We start from the raw sequence: 17,533 nt of genomic DNA on the forward strand, positions 1-17,533 counted from the left end.
GGAAAAAGGGGCAAGGCTGGAAGGGGAAGAAACGTTTCCTCTAGAGATTAGGTTTCTTTTTACCTCCTTCCCTCCAAAACCAGCAAAACCCAAACTCACCACGTGCCAAAAGTCAATCCCTTCTCACTACCTGCTATGGCCTTTCCCATTTTTGTTCTGCTCCCACATCAAAAGGCTCCTGAACAGAAGCTCCCAGTGATGGGGGTGAGGCAACAGGGAGAGAAGGGACCTTTCCAAGCTGTTGACTTGCGAGCTGTCTCCTTTGGCAGCCTCTGATAGAAGTTTGAGGTCTCCAGTCTGACTCACTCTCTGAAATATGTCTGAATCACTCAAAGAGGTGTTTACATTCTGCTGTTTACAGACTGGAAAGATTGAAGAGGAATTGAGTTCATCCTCCTCCGTATAAACAGAATCCAGTTCTGAGCACACAGATGGCTCTTGGCCTCTCCCCAATCTCACCTCAACTTATGCAGTCTCCCAAATTGCTCCCATAGTCTCCTTTACCCACCCCGTGACGTGCTCAGCTCCCTGCAGAACCCACACATTCCCCCTTCCAGGGCCAGAGCAGAAGCAGAGCTACTGCACCATTGCCTTTCCTCCACCTGAAACTACCATCTCCTGTTTCTTTTGGGCTCTCTGCTGCTGAGCTTTTAGCAACACACATCACAGAAGCAACCTGGTTGCAAGGTATGTGCCCACATGTGCCCCATCTGATGCTCTGCAGCACTGTGACACTGACTTAGGGTTAGGGTTAGGGAGGGTGCTACCTCCGTCCTGCTTTGCTCATACAGAAGAGTGCAAAATGAGAGGGTTCACTGCTCTACACAGGCACAAATCTTACAGCAGTGGCATAAGAAGAGCTGTGCGCTTTCTCAGCTCCCACATTAGGGGAAAAAACCAACCTTATCCCAAACCATCACAGCAAATGAAATCAGAACCGCAGCATCTGCTTGGTTCCCACTCCCCATGGTTGGCTTGGCCAATGGACCCAACAGCACTCACCGATGGCAGTCATGCCAGACCCAAGCATGGCGACCGTTTTTGGGGCGGAAATCTGACTGCCCGTTGTTGTGGATCTGGGAGGAGAAGCGCAGCAGGCGACGGTACCCGGAGGTGACGGAGGTGTTGATGGCTGAGCTGGCCAAGCAGTTCTCCTCCTGTGCACACTGCAGCATGAACATGGGGCGGTCCTCCAGGTAGGCGGTCTGCTCCACCAGCTCAGCGTTGAGCACCAGATCAGGGGCAGCTGATGGGAAGGAGGTGAGAAATAAGCTGACGGGTTCCTATAGCATGCCATAGTTTGCTAGAGATGGGCCCAGCCCTTTCCTTGGTCAGCCCCATCCAGCTGTTGGGGCAGGTCTCAAATGTTGTATCTCAAATACAACAAAATGAACTGATGCCCAGGTTAGGGTGGTGAGGCACTGATATGGAGCCCGGAGAGATTGTGGGTGTCCCCATCCCTGGAGGTGGCTCAAGGTTGGGCTGGATGGGGCTCTGGGCAACATGATCTGTTGGGAGGCAGCCAGTCCATTTGGGGGATAGCACAGGATGGGCTTTAAGGACCCTTCCAACCCAACCATTCAATGAGTCTATCATTTTTGAGGACCCTTCCACCCCAACCCAATCCTATGGTACTATGATGTTTAAGGACCTTTCCACCCCAACCCATCCTATGGTACTATGACGTTTAAGGACCTTTCCACCCCAACCCATCCTATGGTACTGTGATGTTTAAGGACCTTTCCACCCCAACCCAATCCTATGGTACTATGATGTTTAAGGACCTTTCCACCCCAACCCATCCTATGGTACTATGATGTTTAAGGACCTTTCCACCCCAACCCAATCCTATGGTACTATGATGTTTAAGGACCTTTCCACCCCAACCCAATCCTATGGTACTATGATGTTTAAGGACCTTTCCACCCCAACCCAATCCTATGGTACTATGATGTTTAAGGACCTTTCCACCCCAACCCAATCCTATGGTACTATGATGTTTAAGGACCTTTCCACCCCAACCCAATCCTATGGTACTATGATGTTTAAGGACCTTTCCACCCCAACCCAATCCTATGGTACTATGATGTTTAAGGACCTTTCCACCCCAACCCAATCCTATGGTACTATGATGTTTAAGGACCTTTCCACCCCAACCCAATCCTATGGTACTATGATGTTTAAGGACCTTACCACCCCAACCCATCCTATGGTTCTGTGATCTCTAGGGACCCTTCCACCCTAACCCACCCCTTATGGTTCTATGATCTTTAAGGAACCTTCCACCCCACCCAACTATTCTATGAATCTATCATCTTTCAGGATCTTTCCAACCCAACTTAAGCTGTGATTCTATAACAACTCACTCTCTGAGCAGGACACTCCAGCACCAAAGCGACCTCCTCCTCTAGGACAAGAGATGTCAGCTCCATCATGACGACAGTGGGCCAGAGACATCTCCGTCCCTGAGCATTTGACCCCACTCATGACCACGCTGTCGGCACTGACATCTCCATGCCAGTACCAGGTTTCCTGAGCAGAGGGATAGGAAGAGGCATTTACATTCTATTTCACGGGCTTCTGGGGGAATATTTGTTTCTACTTGTGAATAACTTGTCTTCTCCCTCCAGGAATAGCAGTGCACAAGCTTGCATCAGAGGCAGATTTGTTTGGGGTCCCCTTTTAAAGGATTGGGGTTCCTGATGGAGCTGTTGGTACGTGTCAATGCAGAGAAATGGAGGCAGGATGCTGCTGATCAGCATCTCTCACCTTTTCAAGACCTTTTGTAGCCTAAATGAAACTGCAATGGCAAAGCTTGGGCAAAGGGAAAGGGAAGGAAGAAGAATTCTGGTCCTTGAGTTACTGTCCAAGCTGGAAACGTTTCTAGGAAAAGAGAACCCATCTGCACCAGTGCTTCCATTGCAACAGGCTGTTTGTTAACCCTGTTAGCAACGCTCTGCACACAGGGCTGCCCTGTTCCACACAGTGTAGCTTTATGCTCACAGAGCTGGTGCAGCCGGGATATGCATAAGAGCCTTTTCTGTTCTAAATACCGACAGTCTCAGCTAAAGGAAAAAATGTCTTGTTTCTCGCTGGACGCTCAGGGCTGTGTCAACAGAGCTGGAAAGGCCAGCATTGAAGGGACGTGGCTATCCACAGCTCTTGTGCTCTGCTTGGCAGCTGTGCAAGCAGTCAGCTGGAGGAACCAGCTTGCAGCAAAGCTCCAGCCTCCTCCCTCCTAAGGCATCAGACCCTAAATTCCCTCTCTGGCCATGAGCAACACTTAAAACTGGTGGCAATCTGCCTGCTCAGGAGCCTGGTATGTCCTCCTGGCATCCTGGCCTGGTAGAAGCTCAATGGATGGGACACAGCACCCAAATGCTGGAGTGTGGCACATCCTCTGCTCCCCAGGAGGAGATGCTCTGTGCTGCTTTTTGCTCCTGTGCCCAAGTTCTGGATTTCTGGCATCTATATGGGGGAAAATAGTTTTCCTTCCATCACTGAAAACACACTTTATTTACTCAGTGACAGCGTGAGCCACATTTTCCCCCAAAGCTCTATTCTCAGGGGCCACATTAGAAAAGAACAGCTCAGGCAGGGGTCTGCTTTCCCAGAGAGAAGCCAGTTCCTTTGGGAGCCCCAAACCCATTGTGCCAACACCAGGAGCTGCAATAAAGACCCAGAGGTTCTATATTTCCTTGCAAAAGCTGCCTGCTCTTGTGATCCTTGAGGGGTGCATCAGTTCAGGAGCGTGTCTTGCACCAGGGTTATCAGCCTGTGTCCTTTATTGGGGTGGGAAGCCTCTGTTCCCTTGCATGCAGCCCCATTTCTATGGCTGCTGCTTGCTTTCCTACAGCCAGCACAGCATGCTGCTGCTCCCTGCACCAAGGAGCTTTGCTGGGAAAGAACACTTCATTCCTCTGTGGTTGTCCCAAACTTGTTAGCTGGTGGCTTTTATCCCTTTTAAGTGCTGTTTTTGGTCATGCGTGAGGAGGAAGGCTTAAGGGCATTTGTCATCAGAGAAGCAAAAGCTACCAACAACCCATGCATGCTTGTGTGCATCTGCACCACGTGCTGCACTGAGAAGTAGCTACAGGAGCAAAATGCAATTGTTTTCTAGTGATTTGACACCAGGAGAAAATTGGCTTCATCTCAAATCCCAGACCGACCCAGGGAGGAACAAAGATCAGGTTGGATAGTAGGGAAAATTTCTTCTCTGAAAGAGTGGTCATGCATTGGCACATGCTGCCCAGGGAGGTGGTGAGGTCAGCATCCCTACAGCTGTCCAATGGAGACATGGCACTGGGGGACATGGTCAGTGGGGATGAATTGGGGTTGGACTTGGGGATCTTGGAAGTCTTTATCATCCTTAATGATTCTATTTCAGTATGTGGTGGTGAAGGGTCAATAATTAGACTTGGTTATCATAGAGGTCTCCTCCAACCTTAATGATTCTGTGAGCGGGCATGATGGGGATGGGTTTGAGTTGGTAATCATAGAGGTCTTCTCCAACCTTAATGATTCTATGGGTATGATGGGGATAGGTTAGAGTTGGTAATTGTAGAGGTCTTCTCCAACCTTAATGATTCTATGAGTGGGCATGGTGGGGATGGGTTGACCTTTAAAAGCCTTTCCCAACCATAACGATTCTGATTCTACCCAACCTCACCCATGCCACCGCAAGGAATACAAGCTTATGGGGACCCACCTGGAATGCATGGCTGGCAAAGCCCAGTCCCAGCTGCCTGCACACCACCATGGCCTCCACGGTGCTCCATCCCTGGCTGCAGACCGTGCCCCAACGCAGCGTGCCATTGCGTTCTGCCAGCACCTCCACCCGACCCTCATATGGGTTGCGACCACCAACCAGGCGCAGCTGTAGGGTAAAAAAGACCCCCTCCCATCAGTAAACTGCAAACAGAGGTGACAAAGCAGCTGGGCAAGGATCACAGGTTGGTTTTGAGGTTAAAAACCTCAGGATTTTCAGCTTCTGGGCTTCTTCTCTCACCTGGTTCTGGAAACCCATGGCGGGAACGTTGCATCTCACAGCAGCATCTTCCTCGTGGTTACAGCCCTGCGACTCCATGTTGAACTTGCAGTCTGTGAGGGATTTCTCAAATCCTGTACAGTCGATTTCGTTTAGATGGATTGGACCCATTCCTTCGGGAGAGGGGAGAAAATAAGGTCATACCTCCTGCCCTGTGCTATTGGGAAGTGGAGAACAACCCAATAACCATTTATTAATACCATGCAGACCTCTAGCACTCAAAACATGGTGATCCTGGAAAAAAAATCCCAGTGATTTCTTGTATGAAATAGAAGAAAAAGAGCTGCAAGATTATCATTATTAACTTTACTGTTTTACATTCTTTCCAGTAGTCTCCGGGAGCCACAAGCTGCAGAAAAAAGGCCAAGTTTCCGTTGTTATATAATTTACAAACTTCGGTTGGAGGAATTTGCAAATTATGACCCTTTTTGGCTGGGTTTGTGTGACAGGAATCTGTTCTTGGTCAAAACCTGACACTGAAATGCAACACAGACACATTCACCTGGATGGCAAAATGGAGCAACGCGGGGATGTGCAAGAGGTTGGTGCAATGCTTTGGGGTAAAGCAACTGTGACAACAGTGGTAGCAAGACAGGAAGGGAGTCATTGACTTTTATTACTGCAGAAAATGGTGCCAAGGCACTGGGAACAGAAATCAGAAAGGAATAATTGGTTCCATCCTTGTGAAGCGACAGTGCACGACTTTCCCTTCCAAAGAGATCCATGAGAAGGTAATAATCCTATAGAGCTCTTTATGTCCTGATACCAAACGGAGCCCAAATCTATTTGGAAAGACGTTTTTGGGGGGGGAATTCATCAATGTAAACCAGTTCCCATAATCACTGATGGACACACATGGACAAGAAAGGAACATCTACACATCAGTAATGGCCACCATCACCCGCTTCCAATGGCCAGAGGGAGCTGACCAAAACCCCACACACAGGATGACAGCTTAATGATGTGCCTAGTGAACCCCTCACCTCCACAGACTGCAGCACAAGGACTGGGAAAATACAACAACAACAAGAGTTCTCCAGCGTATTTCTGCAGATGTGTGGCACGCGCATCTGGTTTTATGTTGCTCTCATTAAAATCCAGTTAGTGGCCTGCAGCTGGAAGCAGCAATATTGCTCTGCAAGCAGTTCTGTAGGAGGAATGATGCTGACCAGAACTGGAGGCTGATGCACCAAGAATGCAGCACGCATCCAGCCTCACATTCTACCCTGACAAAGTCATACCAAAGAGATGACAAAGCCAGAGGGCAGAACCACAGCTCTGCATTTCCCCCATGCCATCACCTTTAGCAGAATAGGATTGGGGCTGTATACCCAACAAACACAATCACCCGCTGCTTGGGCTTTTACCCTGGGTTCTCCTAAGGACATTGCAGTAGACAGCATATTCAGATCACTGGACCAAGCACCTCACTTTCAGAACTAGATCCCTTTGTCTTAATTGGGATTGCTATACACCAACTACCCACCCTCCCCAATCAGCCCATCCCTGTGTGTTCCACCTTGCACATCCCAATGCAACATGGTTGGGTTTTTGTTTGTTTGCTTTGCAGATCCAACAGATAAGTCCCATTTTAAAGCTTTCCTTGTCTTGCACTTTCCTTTATCCGAGCCATACCGGTCTGAAGAAATACCACCTGCTCCCTGTGTCTCACTATGAAGGGTTGTGTTTGGTGGCACTGTCTGTAGGGTTTACACGACGCCAATCAGCAGTTGGTTTGAGAGGGCAAATGTTAGGCTTTGAGTTGCCATTTACCAGAGTTTGGGATTTGAACCAACTCCCAGCTACAGGAAATCCAAACCCAAGCTGGCTCAGAGTTGTGCAAACAGCCTTCCTATTTTTAGCAGGCTAAATTAAGGTTCTGGACTTAAATTGGAGTGTGTCTGAGGTCTATGTCCAAGACCCACTTTTGCCAGGAACCTTCTAGTAATGTGCATCTGGAGAACTTGTAAAGAGAATTTGAGTGCAACGGATGCGATAACGAAGAAGTAATTACTGGAACAGCTGCTCGAGGGGAAGGTTAAACTCATCGGCACCAGAATTCTTTCAAGGAATCTCAAATGCCTCCCTAAGGCGCAGCCCCAGGAGACTTATTAAGAGCAGAGAAGAAATTCTTGGCACCCAAAGCAAACATCATCACTGCTCTGGATCATCACAAGGTTCTCAGAGGAGGACGGGACATGGGAGGGTCCCCAGAGCTCTCCTGTCCTTACCTTGCCCCAGCCTTGCCCCTGTTATTGCCTCCTTGGCGCTGCCGAAGCCCAGCTCCCGGCACACCACGCTGGCAGACACCAGATTCCAGTTGTCATCGCACACCGTGCCCCATTCTCCATTCTTCAGCACTTCCACTCGGCCCTCGCCGGTGTTGGCTCCTCCTTTCAGCCTCACCAGAGGTTGCTGGAAGACATGGATGGAAGAGAAGCTTCAGCTCTCCTTGTATGAGCAAAAGAACCTGAAAGCAGACCTCGAATATGAAGCGATAAAGCATCTCAGTTGAAGGTCAATTTTTGTATTATGAGATAAATCATAGAATCAGTAAGATTGGAGATCATCAAGTCCAACCATCAACCCATCACCCCTATGGCCATAGAATCATGGAATCATTCAGGTTGGAAGAGACCTCTAAAATCACCAAGTCCAACCATCACCCCATTCCCACCGTACCCTTAGAATCATAGAACCTTTGAAGTCAGAAAATACCACTGAGATCACCAAGTCCAATCAATGCCAACCATCAACCCATCACCACCATGAGATGAAGGGGTGGTCATCTTGCTTATCACCTAAGATGAAATTAGTTGCATTAATTAGTTAACAGCCAGTTGTTTGCCTCTTACCCTACCAAGCAAACAGCCCTTTGCAAGTCTCAGTCTTAGAATAACTCTTGTTTCTGGAAATGTTGACAATGTGGATCAAAGACACCTGAGAGCACGTTGCTGCAGCTTAGAATAGATGCCCTTGGGGATCTACCAGCCTTGATACCCGGTGCCCACTGAAGTAGTAAGTCAACTTATCTATAAATCTAGGAATGCTTGATTGTGCTGAATAATTTAATGATTTTAGGAAGTTTGAGAGACTACATCAATGAAAGACTGAGTTAATGTCTTCCCTGAGCAGCCTGACCTGGTGGTTGGCAACCCTGCCCATGGCAGGTGGTTGGAGCTCAATGACCTTCAAGGTCTCCACCAACCTAAGCCATCCTCTATGTTATGATTCTATGGCACTTAACCCCCATGCATAACACAGAAAACAAAAGACACCATTCAAGGATCAACAACCCCCCTTTTTGGGGTCTCCGCATCAGACTCACAATCCCTCCCTCCCAAAGGGATGGTGGTGTTCTGTCCCAGTGCTAAGCAGAGCATCCCTCCACCTGCTGTGGCACCCGAGAGATGTTGGTGTGAGCTGCGTGGGAACAGCATGTGAAGTCTGCAGAGCCTGAGAGCATTGAAACCATCACTTCTAAAGCTGGAAGCATAAACAGTTCTCCAAAGCTTGGGGTCACACAAAGGATATCCAAAGCCAACACAAAGGCTTAAGGAATTACTTGGCAGCGTGCGTGGCTCAGAAGATTAGTAATGATTTACAAGACCTTTCACCTCCAAGACCCAAATCCTTATGGCTTCTACTGCAGTGGGATTTTAGGGTGCTGTCTGGGGTCTTCCAAGCACCAAGAAAAAACCCACTCCTACAGCCACAGTGGTACAGCCTGCATTCCCCAGCCCTATCATTGAGATCCACAATGCAAAACACCAACCCAGTATTAAGGGCCTGCAGCTCTGTGATCCCCCCCTAAAGGTGCACATACCTTACAGACAGAGGATTTCCTTTGGCATCAACCTAAACCACGTTTGTTATTCTTTCCCGTTCGGTCGCCCCACCGACAATGAGAGCAGATGACTCCGGGCTTGTTTTCTAGCAGCCTTTTGCATAGCTGAGGATTTTTATGCTATGCTCAGCCTACTTTGCTAGACTAAACAAACACAGCTCTCCCGACCTCTCCTGCAGGTTTTTCCCCTCCTTCTCAGGGCACTTCTTTGCAGAAAACATGAGAGTAGTGGAAACACAACCTCGCTCCCATTGGATCTCTACAGGAGACAGAGCTCAGCAGCATTTAATTGACTGCAAAACAGCAAAGCCCAGCAGCAATGGGCACGCGTTCAATTGGCTGGAGCAGCAAACAGCTCCAACAGAAAACGTGACACATTTATTTGCTTACTACTTCAGCTGCCCTTCCAAGCCTGGCACAGCGTCCTTACGAGGACGGCACGGTGCAGAGCTCTCCTGGCTTTTCCTTCCTGCTCACCTCCTGCCTGAATGCTTTTCGGAAGCCATTGTGGCTGCTGGGGGCAAAGGCACGGCCAGGGACACAGCTGGCCACCGCAGGCATCCCGTTGTCACACGTTGCATTCTTCTCCGTGTCCACGTTGAGGTGGTTGCCCAGTTTGCAGCTGGAGATGTGCGCCTCGTTCCCAGTGCAGTCCATGGAGTAAGCCCAGTAATGTTGCTTCCTCCTGCTGGCAAACATTCTGAAAGGAACCAAAGGGGAGAGGAAATATAAGAGCCAAAATGCAGAGGAGCTGCACTGATGGAGCTATGTTTGGGAAAGGAACACCTTGTAATTAAATGGATGGAGCATGGATGGTGGGCTGCTCCATTCACACTCACAATGACCCCCCTGTTATGTTGTCACTCAAGAATCCATAGGTCTATTAACTCAAAAGCCAGCATGCTAGCACTTCTCCCCCAAAAACCCTTCCCAGCATGAGCTGCTCCCTTTGCTGGACATCCCCTATCAGCTGCAGGGTGCTCCAGCTGTTAACAACTGTGAGCCTGAAAGCAATATGTGAGAGTGAGAGCAATCTCCTTGCTGACATGTTTGCAGCAGAGGAGCTTGGCAGCAGTTCCTGCTTCTTGCTCCCAAACTGGAGCTGCTCCAGGGACTGCTAAGGGGAAGGGGCACGTGTGATAACCGGGAAAAGAAAGCATCCCTGATTCATCCAGCTGCAGTCAGACAACAGTATCAGGGCTACAAGAGTCAGCAAAGTGGAAATATGGGTCAGGGCATTGCTGAAAGGGAAATGTGAGAAGCTGAAGGAGCAGAGATGCTGGGAGCCAACGCCTCGCTGGGATCTGACGTGGCTCTGCTGGATCCCTGCGCTGCTCCTTGCTCTGGGATTAGCTGCGACCAAAGGCAGAGCACAGTGTGAGGAGAGACAACAGCAGTGCTGATCAGTGGGTGGGAGGGAGAACTTGGCCAGGATCTGGTAAAGAAACCAAGGAGCATTTTCTTGTTCGGTTGCTTGAAACCAAATTGGAGATTGCCAGGTTATCCCAGGTGATGCTCTTCGGTGGTCCCACGTGAACTACTTTGTGCCACTGTGGATCTTCTTTCCTTCCACTCATAAAGCTCTGCTGATGAGCCCAGCAGCTGTCCAGGCTCAAAGCCACCAGCTTATCCTGCCTGGAGCCCCATTTCTCTGTGCTAGAGGCCATGTACAGGCAGGCTGGAGACAAAGAGGCAATTGCACCATGCGATGGAGAGACCACAGAGCCCCAAGGCAGACATTAGGGTTATAAGCAGATGTTACACACCAGAGAGCATCTGCAAGAGCCTCAAGCAGTGACTTTACTCCTCTGGTTCTGCTACACCATTCTGTGCACTGAAAGTGAGAACCAGGAGGAGCGTTCTCACCGAGGGACCCCCCCCCAGCAAACACACACAGAGAGCTCTGAACTCTGAAGCAGAGAAGAAACACGGCCTGTCTTAGAGAAGTAACTACGGGGATGCCTTAGAATAGCAAACAATGACCTCATCCTGGAAACTTGATGAGGCATGAACATCTGGTTGGTGTTAGCAGCCCCTGGTAAGCTGGGGAGAAAGAGCCAGAGAAGCCCCACCTCACTTCCATGGAATGGATATGTGAAACAAGCAGAATGCGGATGATCTCTACAAACAGAAACTCGGGGCATTCTTGCTATTTTAGCACAGAAAGGGTGCAGCCCACCTCTCGCTGGCCTCTGTGCAAGCCAAATGCAACGCTGCTCAGATCAGAGGGGGGAGCGAGCAGTCGTGCTGAGTTCGGCCAATTCGAGGTCATGCTGGAACCCAAAGGACGTCAGAAGAGATGGATCTTCACTGTGTAAGCTTGAAAAAAAGCCATAGGTTAAGTCTGAGGGCTGTGGGAAGCATCACAGGGCATGGCTCTGTAAGAACGTGTCAGAGAGGACAAGGAGAGCAGAGAGCAAATCACACACGCACTGGGAAAGTCACCTATGGCACACTGAATGGCAGCTGGAGAATTCCTCTTTGAGGGCCTGACCCACCACCACCCTCTCCTGAAGCCCTCAGGACTGTGGCTTTGCTAAAGAGAATCCAAACGATGGGGATTTCTACTGCAAGCCCCACACAAGTGACCAGATATATAACACAGACTGGTCAAACTGGGAGATGCCACTCAGATAATGAACAAAGCATCACCAGTGGTTCATCTTCTTTGGCCACCCATGGGCAAACCATCCACCCTATTGGCCACCTATGGGCAAACCATCCACCCTATTGGCCACCTATGGGCAAACCATCCACCCTATTGTCAAACCATCCACCCTATTGGCTGCCCATGGGCAAACCATCCACCCTATTGTCAAACCATCCACCCTATTGGCCACCTATGGGCAAACATCCACCCTATTGGCCACCCATGGGCAAACCATCCACCCTATTGGCCACCCATGGGCAAACCATCCACCCTATTGGCCACCCATGGGCAAACCATCCACCCTATTGTCAAACCATCCACCCTATTGGCCACCTATGGGCTAACCATCCACCCTATTGGCCACCCATGGGCAAACCATCCACTCTATTGGCCACACCATCCACTCCTTGACTGCTCTTGGACTACAGGAGAACATCAGGAAGGCATCAGGCCCATTCCTCTGCCTTAGACATCTCAGCTCACAAGCTCACGCAGTCCCTGTCAGCAGGATGCATTCAGTGCTGCTCAGAGCAGGGCTTGGAGGAGGAGTTAACAAACAGCTCTTATATAAAACCGCTTTGAAGCGCAAAATAAGAACATGGAAACAGCACTGAAGATTTGTTTCATTTCCGAACATAAATCTCTCTGTCAACTGCAGAGCCTGAGTTACATTCAGGAATAAAGCCCTGGCACGGCGACAGCAATGAACTAACTTGTTTTCTTTCAAGCAAGATCCATCTGCACATCATTTCACCCCCCACCATTGCACAGCGGCAGAGCTGAGGACCGACGAGCTCAGCTCACCAATGCGTGTGGTTTAAGTCTTCATTAAAACAAAGCATAAGATGTTGTTTTGGTAGCAGAGATGCACGAGCCTGATGAGTTAGTGTGGTATATTCATAACTCCAGCTCCAGCAAATGGGATTTTCAGTGCTGCTGAAGAATGGTGGCCTCAGCTTTTCCATCTCTGCATGTGCTATATTGCAAGAGACAGGACAATTACCACGCATCCTTTTATTTAAGGCAGATGGCTCCAGCTGCTGAAGTCAAAGCTTTTCTTGGAAATGCCATAACTGAGGAGCAGGAAAATAATCTGCTTTGTTTTACTAGAAGTATTCCATCTCTCCCGTTCTGGTGCAGGGAATGGGAATCTCAGGTCTGAGTTTGCTGCGCTGATAGGAGCGAGCTTTGCTCTGGATAACAACTGCCTGCTAGCAATTATCAGCTCACCGCTTGGCTTCCTGGGATGCTCAAAAGCAGAGCTCCACTTGGGTTATTCACATTTCACTCTTTCTATTGCTGCGTGGCTTTACACTCTCCCAACCCAAAGACCTCTGCCATTGACCACGGTCTTTCTAATGAAGTAAATGAGACATGGCCAGCCAGTTCCAGGGGGAGCTTTCAGAAATAGCAATGCAGAGGCCAAAAAGAACAGGAAAACCACAGCTCCTGCCTGGAGAGCTCTCCCCCCTTCACCGGCTGACACTTTCCCACTCCTGGGTCACAAAGCAGAGGGAAAAACGAGGCAGAATTGAGCTTAAACTATTTTGCATCTGCTCCAGGGTGTTATTCCTAAAGAACAGCGTAGGAAGAGCTACGTCTGTGATGAAGGGTGGCGACAAAAAGCATTGACAACAACAAAAGGCCAAAGCTCCCCAGCTTTCAGGATGGAGGAACACAGCCTGAACTGCTCAGCCCGCGGCTCTCAAGGACACAATGTTCTCCCTGGGGGATCACCATTTCCTCCCCTCGTTTTAAAGCAATGGAGAAATACGAAATAAATACACATATAGATGAAATGGACTGCCGTAAATTGGAGAGCAGCTGCTTAATGAGGGTAAGCATGTTATTGGAGGGGCAAGATCAGGACTGAGGAATGCAGACAGTATAGGCAATACAGCCTGCTTTGTTCCTAGGTTCTCCCAATGGAGCCTTCAGTACCAGATCTGGTCCTCCAGCTTTCTACAGAGAGATGGGAAGCTCTTAGCTTAGCTCACAGCTAATGGGTCTAACTGGGTTTGCTCATGCCCACCCAACCCCTGCACACAACACAGGACCTAAAGCCATTGCTAATGGAAGAACCGACCATCCCCATAGGCGCCAACAAAGAGATGCACAGGGCTGAATGCCCACATCTCCTACTGCAGGATCTACCAGCTACTAAGAGCGATACCGCATCATCTCTTGGTTGAGGAGCAAACCACCCCCCTGCCCACCCAAGGAAATGCCTGACGTCTCAAATATTTACACAGAAGGAAAACCTGATCTGAAGGAATGAAGCAGTTGGAGCTTTTTCTCCCTCAATGTCTCCAATGCTATTTGACAAGGCCCCAAGTGTTCAGAGACATGCAATGCAGAGCTCTGCTCTTACTTGTAGACCTTGGTGTTGTATTTCCTCTCGCTCGGAAACCCAAACATGCCACAGACGACTCGGGAGTTCTTCATAGTCCAGTGCTTGTCACAGATCTGCTTCCAGGTCCCTGCATCTTTCACCTCCACATAACCCTCCGTGACGGGTACCTGCTTGCGATAGGTGGCGAGGATGGGTCGGATCCTGATGTCCTCCACCTGAATGTTCATGTTCTGTGAGTGGAAAAGAAAGAGGAATGATGCTGGATTGCAAGGAAGCTGCGGGGGGGGTGGGCAGATGGGGGAGTCTGTTGTGCTCAGAGTGATGAGGGCTGCACAGAAGGAAGAGCTGTTAGGGATCCCAATGGGGTGTCTAGAGATGTGGTGGCATCTTTGTTCTTGGGGGTGTTCAAGATGTGAAGACGTGGCACTGAGGGACATGGTTAGTGGGTACGGTGGGGGGTGGGATGGGGTTGGATTTGGGGATCTTAGCGGTCTTCTTCCAACCTTGATGGTTCTACGGGCAGGGTGGGTTGGACTTCAGGACCTTGGAGGTCTTTTCCAACCTTAATGACTCTACGGTTCTATTCCATGAAGCCCTGGCACAGGCTGCTCAGGGAGGTGGTGGATGCCCCATCCCTGCAGACACCCAAGGTCAGGCTGGCACGGCTCTGAGCATCTCACTGAGCTGTGGGTGTCCCTGCTCATTGTGGGGGGGTCGGACCAGATGGCCTTTAAGGTCCCCTTCCAATTCAGTCCATTCAGTGACACAGTGACGCAAACAAACCTTCCTCCATCCTTCAGGGGAACATGCATACACACATATACATATCTGAATGAATGGCTATGTAATAAACCCCCCTCTGTTACTTAAATTCATTGAGAGTGCTGATTTCAGGAGCAGTGACCTCATTATATATATAGGTTTTGGCCAGTACTAGAGTGAGCCAAGCTCACTTTGGTGGGGCTGATTACTGGCAGGGGACCGAGCTGGGGGTCCTTTTGGGCACCCATCCCCATGTTGTTGGCACAGATACCCCCCATTTCTGCAAGCTGAGCTCTTCCTACAGCAAATGAGTCAGGGAGGTCGAATGGATTTTGCATTTGGAGCCTACGTGAGGATGCTGCAGAAACCACACAGGGACCCAAGCCCAAAGCAAAAGCCGACTGGAAAATATTTGCTGTGGCAAGCAATTACAAAGGAGCTACTGAAAATTTTATAGCTTGCTTCCAGGAGAGATTTTTCTCGCCGAAAATGTACGAAGCCACGTGGTTCTGCTCAGGGTTACATCAGACCTGAGGAATCCTGCCCTCCCCTCCATCACTTGGAAAAGGAGAGGGCCCAAAGCTTTAAAGAGACACAGCTTCTGCGGGTGGCACGCAGGTATTTGGGGCAGGGAGAGCACAGCAGGGCTGAGGAGGCTCTGAGAATCACACGTGGCACATCCATCCCTCAGCACTGATGGGAATCACAGCCTTGGGCAAATTGAAACCAACTGCAGGGAGAGGCTGGGCTTTACCTTCCAGCCTTGGGCAAACCTTTATATACATATATTATTGCCTGCATTTACCACTCAACTGATATTTTCACCTCCAGCTGCAGGAATTCAGACCTACACATGCATGGAACACCCTCCTCCCCCCCAGGAAAGATGCTCTGAGATGCACACGTGTCTTGCAAAGAAGCTGCACAGTGGCCCTGCTCCACGTGCTTCATGCAGAGCAACATTCCAGATGTGAAACATCTGCCTTGTGCTTCGGCAGCAGAATCGTTACCCTGCGTTGCACCCATTAGTCATCATTAAGACATTACTGTTCACTGCTGAAAAAGAAGCCTTCACCAAGATGAATGCTCCCTTATTGCAGGGGGTGACAGAGCTGAAAAGCCTCCGAGATAAATGCAGAGCTCATAAGATGGGAGAAGGATCCTCAGCCTCTTTCTGCAGGTTGAGCAATGAGATGCAGAGGGATCATAGTGCTCCTGCAAAGATCCTAAGGCAGGAATTGCATCCAAGCAGCAGCAAAACCTCCAGCACTGAGGGCCCCTTTCTGCTCACAGCCAGTTCTGAGCACAGAACTTCTGGTACAGCAAGTTGGACTTGATGGTCCCTATGAGTCCCTTCCAATTTGGGATATACTGTGACTCTATGAGCTCAAGGCTTTGCTCTGGGTCTGAACAAACAGCAGAACATCCAGGGGAAGAATTCAGTGTGCTGCTGATCTTAGATCTACATTGGAAGAATAAAGAACGATGGATCAAAGAGAGCACTCCTTCCTACTGCAGCTACTAAGAGCTTCCTCCCAATGGCTCTTTACAGGCTTGAATGGTTTCCTCTCTATGCACTGGGAGTATTCAGTAATGCAAGCACAGGCAGGTTGTATTTCATCCCCAACACCAATGCATACAGCAGAGGGGCTGATGGTGAAAACAGACTCCGCATCCAAATCGGAACAAACAACATTTAATAGCTGGAACAGATGCTTTCAGACAGCTCTGTGCATCCATTCCATACACATGGAGACAAGGGCCTGCAACAAGAGTTCGTGTTAACGAGGAAGACTCTGCCTGAAAGCTTTGCTGGTTCTGTTCTGCCAGCTGTTGAGGCAGCCCTGTAAACCCTCTGATGATCTCCAAGCAGATATCAGACGAGCAGCTGTGCTGCTACCATAAAACAGAACCTGCAGCAGCATTTCAGGAGCCATTCAAAGAGCAACGCTACCTCTAGGAAACGCAGCAGGAAACCCAAAAGCGTTTCTCTCCTGCTTGCATTAAGCCTCCAGAAGGCAAAACTGTTTTGGGTCCTTTTCCCTTCCTTCTGCTCCTCTCTGTTATGAAACCCATCAATTTCAGCTTCAGAGAACAGGGGGGTAGCAAGAAGAAAAGGGGTTGTTCATGAGCTTTCACAAAGGGATTTCTGGCTCAGAATGCTTTATCATGAGCTCCAGCTACTTTGGTTTCATCTCTCTGAACCAAACTCATCTCCTGATTGCAAAAACCCACACTGCTTTCCCAACACTTCCTTCCACCTTTTGCCATCCCTTCCAATGGGAAGGACCCCTCCCAGGCTCAGTGACACCTTTCTCCCAGCAGCAGCCTTAAGGATGCCCAGCAATGGTTACACACAAGTTATGTGTGTGATTTAAGCAAAGCAATGAGCCTGAGCACTGCCTCTGCCCCTGGATAGTCCTTACTTACTGCCCTCCTGCTTTCACAAAGCTTCACATACATGGGAACGAGGGGAATCTGTTTGGACTTAAACATCTGGAGCTGTGCCTCTGAGTCACCACTGAGCTCCCAGCTGTTAAATAAACACAGCGAGGGAGATGCAGCAGGACTGAATGGGCTGTACAGGGGGGGGCAGCAACCCTGGGAGCATTGCACTGCAATGGGCCACGAGCACTTTTTGTTCTGAGGCTTGCACAGAGCAAAAGGGTAAGAGATGAGAGTGCAATGCAGGATTAGGCTCCTGGAGCAAACACAGTGCAGATCATCAGTGACAAAGCTGATGTCTATGCTAAACTGGACATAATGCAAAGCAGGCTAAGGAAGGCTAACAAAGGGCAGCAGATGTGAGGGCTGGATGGCAAGCACCAGAAACCCCTACAAACACACTACAATTACAGCAGTGAAGAAACACAG

The 17,533-nt window shown here is 49.4% G+C and overlaps 1 protein-coding gene across 1 annotated transcript in view; it reads right to left on the bottom strand.

Annotated features, from left to right (window-relative positions):
- The window catches only part of LOXL2 (lysyl oxidase like 2), a 34,765-nt gene that overhangs the window by 3,597 nt on the left and 13,635 nt on the right, over positions 1 to 17,533 (bottom strand). Inside the window, exons 4-10 of the mRNA XM_072357058.1 lie at positions 13,916 to 14,127; positions 9,372 to 9,594; positions 7,279 to 7,462; positions 5,009 to 5,160; positions 4,709 to 4,876; positions 2,367 to 2,532; positions 1,003 to 1,246 (exon numbers count right to left, since the gene is read on the bottom strand). Of these exons, the coding sequence (XP_072213159.1) occupies positions 1,003 to 1,246; positions 2,367 to 2,532; positions 4,709 to 4,876; positions 5,009 to 5,160; positions 7,279 to 7,462; positions 9,372 to 9,594; positions 13,916 to 14,127 (1,349 nt within the window). The remainder of the gene's footprint in view (positions 1 to 1,002; positions 1,247 to 2,366; positions 2,533 to 4,708; positions 4,877 to 5,008; positions 5,161 to 7,278; positions 7,463 to 9,371; positions 9,595 to 13,915; positions 14,128 to 17,533) is intronic.

The sequence above is a fragment of the Excalfactoria chinensis genome, chromosome 25 (genome assembly GCF_039878825.1).
Source record: "Excalfactoria chinensis isolate bCotChi1 chromosome 25, bCotChi1.hap2, whole genome shotgun sequence".
In the NCBI taxonomy this organism is placed as follows: domain Eukaryota; kingdom Metazoa; phylum Chordata; class Aves; order Galliformes; family Phasianidae; genus Excalfactoria; species Excalfactoria chinensis.